This window comes from Elephantulus edwardii, unplaced genomic scaffold, assembly GCF_000299155.1.
Source record: "Elephantulus edwardii isolate Elephantulus edwardi_28Jun2011 unplaced genomic scaffold, EleEdw1.0 scaffold00151, whole genome shotgun sequence".
In the NCBI taxonomy this organism is placed as follows: Eukaryota; Metazoa; Chordata; class Mammalia; order Macroscelidea; family Macroscelididae; genus Elephantulus; species Elephantulus edwardii.
The window spans coordinates 1,135,732-1,144,698 of NW_006399901.1; the positions used below are offsets into that span (position 1 = coordinate 1,135,732).

Here is an 8,967-nt window from a genome sequence, read left to right on the forward strand (position 1 = left end):
AGAGCCCCAGGGGCTGGGCACCACAGTATTGACTATTGATCTCATAAACTGTGCCAAGTTCACCTGGCCAGTGACTAAGACTGCAGGGGAGAAATGAAAGGGGAGAGATGGAGATCTAACATCGTAGGGAAGCCAGCTGCAAGGGAGGACTTGCTCCCACGTGGACATGTAAATCTAGATCATAATGAGGAGTAGCAGGGTAGCCAATTGCTAGAAGTGTGGGGACCAGATTTCCATAACTGAGGCCAGGATAGCTTTGGGCTTTCCCCCTAAATCACTGGAGGAGGTGTTGTCGGCATAGATTGTCCCATTCAGGGGTAGATAAGCCTACCTCCACCTCCCCCGGAGAACCTCAGTAACTCCTGGGTGCACTGGCTGCCTCTTTAATTATTAGCGATTGTCAGTGACTCAGAGCTTGCTGGGACAGTAACCTTGGGTAACCAGCCACTGTCCACAAGGCAAACAAAGCACATAGGACATTACCTCCAGGGAACCCAAGCCCTACAAAGGGCTTCCATTCCCTTTACTACTGCTGGCCTCTTGCCGAGTAATCTGCCTTCTGAGCACCCCAGACAAAAGTGGGATCAAGACAGCAGCACACATTTGGGGCTCTCCTGGGATGCCAACCCAATTCTGAGCCAGCTCTTGGCAGTCAGGTGCAGAGAGGGTTCTTGTGCCTAGGGGACCAGGTGGAGAGACTGCCTGGGTGGGAGGCCAAGGGCCAGGCCAGCGGGGGCTTCACCATACAGGATCGGGTGGGGAACTCTGGGGATGGAAGCTTCATAACCTGCGAGCGACCACAGCTCTTGGGCCAAACTGTGCCCCACAGGGGACGAACGCCAGGTCCAGCGCTGCCTAAAACAAGGGAGGATGTCCAGTCTCTGGCAGGAATGCCTGTCCTTCTGATATCCAGGCCCTGGCCCAGCCTGGACAGCTCAACTTGACGAAGCTGAGGGTGCACTGGGTAGGGCTACGGCAGACAAGAGGAGGCCCGAGGCCTCGTGGGCCCACACCAGACTATCCAAGAGGACATCCCGGCCTTGGTTTACAATGCTCTGTTAGGAAAATTAACCAATGAATAAAGCAACGTTCAGTGCGCAGGGTGTGCAATTCAATGACAACCGGCGACTTGCTTTTACCTGCCCTAACTGTAAACCACATCCACGACTTCCCGCCAATAGGCGGCACGCACGAGCAGAATTTCTCCTTTGCCCTTCTCTCGCGTGGTCTTTCCCTTGGGGCCCAACGGAAAACATGCTTCCTGATTGGTCCGGCTGATGAGCGGTCTTCCGCCATCTTTTCTAAGGGTATTGAGGTACTCCCTGCTGTCCTCATGGTGAGGGCAGAGGCCCCACCCCGCTCAGGTTTCCCTGTGAGCGTGAGCGGCTCGTGCACGCGGACAAGTGCATCCTGGCGAGAGTGCGCTTCGCCTGCGGTGGTGGGCCAAGACCGGGAGGAGGAGGACCGGTGGAGCCACGATCACGTGGTATTAGGGACCGTCTCCCAATTCCATGCCAGCTCTGCGTATGTGTCAGGATGTTGGTTGTGTATCGTCAGGAAATCGACTCATAGCTGACCGACCCATGGGCTTTTTCCAGAAGCAGTGACTCTTAAGGGTAGACAATCTTTCTCCCAAGGAGTATCTGGTGCATTCAAACCGCGCGCCTTTGTGTTGGCAACGCAACTCCTAACCTCTTAAGTACCAGAGCTCCTTAGTGGCTGGGGGACAATTCAAATCCCATCTCCCTGCAGAATCACCGCTGCCCGAGTTGTCCTTCACGACCCTGTGATGTCAATGGCGCACAGGTTTGAACATGCCATTCTCAATAGGCATTAATCATCTTCATTTTACCCACCTTCATCTGATTTTACTGAATGAGCCCTACTGCGTGCAGTTTACTGCCTTGGATTGTTGCAAAGATGTAAGGAAATTATTCCACAGTTCAAAAGAAGAGAGCTTGGCACAAGTAAGCATTTAATGAATATTGCCTCCTTTCATTTATATTTTACAAATGTAGCAACTGGTGCTCAGGGAGGCTAACAGTAATATGAGGCACAGTTGGGATTTGAACCCAGGACTTCTGTATCCTCTAGTGGTGTGCCTTTGCCTGTCCACATTTCAGAGTTGTAGTGACTCTGAATTCAGTTTATTCTGGTAGAGGAAGGATCTCCCTGATGCTGTTAACACAAAGCACGCTCCCTAGTCCCCTAGATGTTTTGCTTGGTTCACAAGAGTCATGTGCGCTAACCCTGCCTCCCTCCATTCATTCATTCAAAGTCATTCCCAAAAGACTTGGTTAGGGCCGACCAATCCCAGTTAGTGCTCCAACGTTGAACATGGGGAGCTCGGGGAGCAGCAGGGGCTCCGGAGTTACACTGCCTGAGTTCAAATCCTCCGCTCCACACCTTAAAAAAGGACCGGCTTTGCCTTGAGGTAATTCAGCTGGGGTCCTTACCCAACTCCTGGCTCAAAGTAAGCTCCATAAACGTGACAGTTATTCTGACAACCATCCTAGGGCGTGGACTCTGTCATCCCCCCCCCCCCCATTTTGCAGATGACTAAAGTAAGGCTCAGTTTAGCCCATGTTAAGCAGCTAGGAGGTGTAACATCCCAGTTCGAACCCCGGCCTCTTTGGCTCTCCTCAAACCAGTCAGTCCTGAGAAAGGTGGAGAAATCACACCGCCCCCGTCAGCCTAGAAAACGCGTCAAGAAAATTACTCAGGAAAACCCGAGCCCGGGAGAGGGGCTTCGGTACGCGGGGGAATTTGCAGACGCTCCCTGCGAGCGGGAACTGCACGCACGACTTGTCCTTCAGCCCGGGACCTTTGGCCGGTCCTGCCGCACAGTTGACTGGAGGCCGAGGCGTCAGAAGCTGCTGCAGTGGCCAGGGGCACCGTAGGAGAGCCATGCCTGAGCCGCCGCCGCGCGCTGTCGAGCGTGACCTCTACCGGGACACGTGGGTGCGGTACCTGGGTGAGCTAGGGGCTCCATGGTCCCTCTGACCACTTTGTGCCTGGAGTAGTAATAGCCAGGAGCAGGCGGGAGGGTGTTAGCTCTCATTTCACTTCAGGCTGGAAACTGGGCTCACAGAGGGCAAAGGACTTTCCCAAGGCCACACAGCGCTGGTGGGACCAGACTTATTCTCGGGCGTCTCTGCAGGTCAGCCTTGCAGAGCCTCGAACCCGGATCTCTGGGGCATGCAGCGATCGCGCTGACCCTGGGCATGCCTGAGCCTTGGCTATGGAGTCAGGTGCACCTGGACTCCCATCTCCGCACTGGGCTGCTGCCTGAAAGGTTGGCCCTGGCAACCCACTCAGAGGTGCTGCGGAAGACAGGCCTGGCGATCTGCTTTAGGAAGGTCACAGCCGTTCAGACCCAATGGAGCAGTTCTACTCTAAGCAAGGGGATCGCCCTGAGTGGCAGTGGACTAACAACACACCAACCGCTCACAAGCTGTGTCTGAGCCTCAGTTTCCCCTTTGGGTAAATGAGTCGTAGAGGAGGGCTCCCCTCATTGGGTGGTGGTGCTATGAGATTCAGCCTGGCACCTGGTGAGTGACCAGTCTTTGGACTGTTTCCCCATTAATACAGACGCTTCTAGAACTTGCGCTAGGAAACGAGAACCTCTAACCAATGGGTGATGGTAATGGTGCCTCTGTGCTTGACCCCCACCCTCCTACAGTGACTAGCACTGGAGACGGGGACCGAGGCTCAGAGAGGCGAGAGGCAAGGAAGCTCGCCTAACGTCACCAGCGAGTGTTCAGCTGGTTAGATTAGAACGAACCAGCGCGCTCCAGCGGCTCCTTGTGGAACAGCGCGTGTTCCTGAGAATGAAATGTCATCCAACCTCCTTCCCACCTTTCCCCACCCAGGCTATGCCAATGAGGTGGGGGAGGCCTTCCGCTCTCTGGTGCCAGCAGCTGTGGTGTGGCTGAGCTACGGTGTGGCCAGCTCCTATGTGATGGCAGATGCCATCGACAAGGGCAAGAAGGCAGGAGAGGTGAGTGGCTAGCCCCTTGCCCCTTGCTTACCCATGCACTTCAGCCCGCTTTGCAGGTGGTAGGGTCTGACCCTCCTTTGGGATTGTCCACTCCCTGTTACCTCACCTGTGCTGCAGGCCCCGACCTGTGGCCTGCGTGTGCTAGAATCCCCCTCAGCCCCAGTGTGCACCTCAGTCCTGACCCAATTTGGAGATAGTTTATCTTTAGCCCTGTAATTGGTCCAGTCCACACCATGCCCTGCGCATGGTCTATTCGGTACCCTGAAACAGCACATGGTCGAGTCCACGCATCTGTATGGTCCACACCCTGCCCTGCACCTGGTCTAGTCTAGACCCCTGTCCTGGACATAGCAGAGTCATTCTCAAATCCTACTGTCCTCCCCAGCCCTGTGTGTGGTACAGTCCAGAACTCAACCCTACCCTCATGAGGTTTCCACACCCTCATGGGTACTGGCCGCCTTCCCAGCCCTGGGCCAGCCTCATGCCCCATATTGGAGTTTACCACCTCCACCCAGCTGTGTAACTGCCTCTTATGTCCACAGGTGACAAGCCCTGAAGCCGGCCGCAGCACCAGGGTGACAGTGGCCGTGGTGGACACCTTTGTGTGGCAGGCCCTGGCCTCTGTGGCTATCCCTGGCTTCACTGTCAACCGCGTATGTGCTGCCTCCCTCTACGTCCTGGGCAGCACCACCCGTTGGCCGCTGGCTGTCCGAAAGTGGACCACCACAGCGCTGGGGCTGCTAATTATCCCTGTCATCATGCACCCCATTGACAGGTGGGTCCCTCCCAGCATGGACATAGTAGGCTCCAGGTGTGGAGTTTCCCCGACTTTTCACTGAACAGGAGAAGGCTAGCACTTCAGGCTTTGGAGGTGTGAGTGATGCTCAGAGGTGTTGGGCTCTTAGTCTGGGATGGGCCAATGACAGCTTTCTTTGCGATGTTTTAAAAAACATTGTGATTGGAGTGAAAGTGTACAAAGCAGTCAGGGTTTTCATTCAACCCCCTCATGTACATTTTGAGTTTTTTAAAAAATATCTGTTTTTTACTTAATTTTTCTACTCTAAGCTCTTACCACCACCATTCATTAACTATATAGAGAGCATTATTTCAGTGACTCCATATTACAGCAAAATTACATTAATAAATCCTAACTTTTTAGCAGTCTTCGTATAATAGACATTAAAAATATTTTATTATTATTATACTAGTTTATTTACAAAATTAGAATACATTGTTTTTCAGAGCAGATTCTTCCAATTTCCTTCATTCCTCCACTCATCAAATTGTACAGCCCATGATTAATCCCTCCCCCCTGCACACCCTCCTCCCTCTGCTTCCCCCCTCCCCCCTTTGGACCTGTATGCTCATTCTACAGTAATGGTTTTATACAATATCTGTCCTTGTTCTCGCAGCACAACGCTCTCCAGTCCCTCCCAAGTTAGGTAACAGACATTAAACATCTTAAGAATGTTTTTGTTTGTTTCTTAATAGCAAATCTGTTTTATTTAAAATGCACACTTTTTAAGGGAGCTCTGGTGGCCTAGTGGCAAGACGCTGCACTGCAATCACAGAGGTACGCGGTTCAAATCCACCAGATGCTCTGCTGGAGAAGGAAGGGGCAATCTCCTCCTGTACCAGTCAAATCTGATTTGATGGTACATGTAAAAATAATACAATAGAAAAAAAATGCACACTTTGGTGAAAGTGGGCTGAGGTTCAATTGGCATCAGCTTCTAAAGAGTGTTTTTGACATAAATAATGATGACAGAGTTCTTTTTCTTTTTAAGGGCAAGTTTACAAAGGTTTGTAAATCAATTTTCATTCCTATTGTAAATCATGTTGGCTTTTCCTTCAATCACTCTTAGTCATTTTGTTTTATGACTTTGTAATTACAGTTTCCTTGGATCATTCATATCCATCTTTAGAACATTAATTATAGATCAATATAATTAATGATAGTATCTGATTAATATACTGTATACTGCCTCTCCCTTCCCCCAACTTAACTATTTCTTTTTATTCTCCTCTCCCTCCATTCCCATCCTTGGATGTTATGTGCCATGAAGTCAGAACTGACCCATAGCTGACTCTCCAGTGGGTTTTCAGAGGCAGTAAATCACGTGGGAAGAGATTGGCCATCTATCTCCCGAGGAGCAGCTGAATTGAATTGAATATGAATTGTTGGCTTTGGATTGGCAATAGCGCTCCTTACCGCCAGGCCCCAGAGCTCCTGCCTATCCCTAGTAGCCGTCCAAAATTAGTTCTGTGTATAAATCTTCCTTTAGCCTTTTACAATAGTGGTCTTCTACCGTAATAATCCGTTTGTGACTGCCTTATTTTGCTTATCAGAATGTCTTCTAGACGTATCCATGTGATCCACTGTTTCATGTGGTGCTTTTTTTTTTGGTGAAATTGCAAATTTCTTTGTTTCTTCCACTTTTGCTGAGTTCATTTTGTTTTTGGATTTTCTGACCATTTTCTTCATTGCACTTGTAGTTTTTAAAAAAAATATTTTTTATTGGTTTTCATATAATAATACCTTGACAGTATGTTTCATTCATATATATTCCTATACATCATATTCATTCATATACATTTTATACAATCTTTCATTTGCATTGTTTTCCATATAGTCATTTATATACATTCTACTTTACATTATTTTTATACTAATTCACAAAATTCTAATACATTGTTTTTCACACCAGATCCTTTCCATTTCCCTCACCCCCTCTTCAAATTGTAAGACCTCATCTGCATCCCCACCACCGCCCACACATCCTCACCCCTCTATTGTTTTAATGTTTTCTAAGTCTTTAGGATTTTCTTCTTTTTCCTTTTGGTAAGAAAGTCTATTCATTTTCTTGGGGTTTATAAATTACCATTTCATCCCTAAGTCTAAAACAGTTCACTGTATCTTAAGACATTAGTAACAATACCCACAGGGTGATCACACTTTCCCTTATTCCTCCCTATGAGTCTCATTTCCCTTAATCCTTCTGGCCTATCCTTTCCTGACTTCTTGGCTTTTTCGTGGACAAACCTTTCTCTTTTTTACCTTACATGGTTGGCTATTCTATGGAATGAGTGTCTCCCTGGTCATCTTATAGGCCTATTATTTGTCAGAAAGTTGAGCGAAGGGCGTGAGTTTTACTCTAGGTTTGAAGAGTGATTAAGGACCATAGCTCGGGGCTTCACCCAGTCTCTATTGGATTTGAGTTTTGTTCCACATTCCTCCCTACTCCATCTGGGATCTTCATCTGTGATCTCTTTAAGAGTGATCAGCGGTGGTAGCTGGGTACCATCTATTTCTCCTGGTCTCATAGAGTTTGCATGCTCTGCTGGCTCTTTGTCCGAATTGTTCCCATGTAGCTTTGCTTTTCTTCCGTCTTCTTTGTTCTGGACAGGATGAGACTGGTAGTTGTACTTTAGATGGATGTATGTGAAAGTTTTTAAGACCCCAGTTGATACTCATCAAAGTAGGATGTAGAATATTGTCTTCTGTGGACTGCGTCATGCCAGTTGAACTTGATGTTCGCCAAGGCTATGGATCTTCCTTGGGACTTTTGTTACCATTCAGGAACTTTCTATGGTGCTTATGCCCTTGTCATAGGATCTAAAGGTACTTTAGCAGTAAGGGAGGAGGGGGTCCTTGAAGGTATGGGACACAAGATGGTTACAATCTCAGAAAGTCTAGTGTTACAAAGACTGGTAGGAGCCAGTGCACTTGGGAGGGGATGGGCTTTGGGGACCCTGGTGACAGGTGCCCAAATAGGCTAAGGAAAACAGGAATTAATTGTTTTTTTGAAATGAAAAAGGCCAGAATTGGTAACTTTCAGGCATAGCTGGATGTTGGCCCCCAAATGATGTCATTGTAATGTACTATGAGTTAAAACTTACTCATAACTGACCCTCTTTCAGAAGCTGTAAATTGCACGGGAAGAGATTGCCTCTCTCCCAGCAGAGCAGCTTGTAGATTCAAACTGTGTACCTTTTGGATTGGCAGTACAATTCTTTACCACTAAACCACCTTGATCTCCCCATTCTACTCCCTTCTCCCACCCCACTCTGTGCTGGTTTTCCTCGTTCTCCCTTTGCGGTAGCAGAAGTGGCCTCCAACAGTTCCTCAGCTCTCTCTCATTCTACTTATTTAACAATGAGAATTCCATGGGAAGCTTCTGAATAGTGACATCAGAAATCTCAAAGCAGGCTGTCATTGGTCCATTCTGGGCCAGGTGCCCACCTCTGAGCCTGTTCTTCTTTTCTGATTGGCCCAGGTTGGGCTCTTTTCAGAACCAAATATGAAGTCAACTTAGTAGATCTACCTTAGGCTAAAGGTGTTGGCTGTTTTCCTTGTGGCTTCCTGGGTTACTGGAAGAAAGGGTCATTTCCCTGAGGACTTGAGTAAGTCCTTTATCTGCTGTGTGACTCATTTTCTCCCATTGGTGAAAGAGAAGGCTTCCTAGGTAACCCAAGATGGCAGGAGGAGACTAGAAGTTCCTTAGGTGGCATTTGTATCCTGAATCCAGGAGTCCTTTCCCCTAGCCCTGGCCCCCTCAAAGCATCCTTGATCAGCTGCTCACCGGCCCTGTTCTCTGCTCAGGTCTGTGGACTTCCTTCTGGATTCCAGCCTGCGCAAGCTGTACCCATCTGTTGAGAAGCCCAGCTCCTCCTGATTGCACTCTGGCTGCTGGCCTGGGGGTTGGCCCACTCCCTGCTCCATGCCAACTTCCTCCTTGACCAGGGACATGGCACCCAGCTCCATGAGGTTCGAGGTCCTGGCACCAGAGTGGGTTTTAACAGGACTGAAGCTTAGACACCAGCCTGGAGGAGCTTTGGCTGCAGCTGGACCTCGTCTGCTTCCCTTGAACCTGTGATCCTGTGTGGGTGTGGACCCTGGATTGGCCTAACCCTGTCTCTGATGTGGAAGTAGCACCCTCCTAACTGACAGAGGAGGACACCGAGAC

The 8,967-nt window shown here is 49.2% G+C and overlaps 1 protein-coding gene across 1 annotated transcript; it reads left to right on the forward strand.

Annotated features, from left to right (window-relative positions):
• Positions 1 to 2,871: 2,871 nt before the first annotated feature.
• Positions 2,872 to 8,676, forward strand: MTFP1 (mitochondrial fission process 1). Its single transcript, XM_006894784.1, has 4 exons — positions 2,872 to 2,974; positions 3,873 to 4,000; positions 4,543 to 4,775; positions 8,604 to 8,676. Exons 1-4 carry the CDS (start codon positions 2,908 to 2,910, stop codon positions 8,674 to 8,676), a joined length of 501 nt encoding a protein of 166 aa, XP_006894846.1. The 5' UTR covers positions 2,872 to 2,907.
• The last annotated feature ends 291 nt before the right edge of the window (positions 8,677 to 8,967 follow it).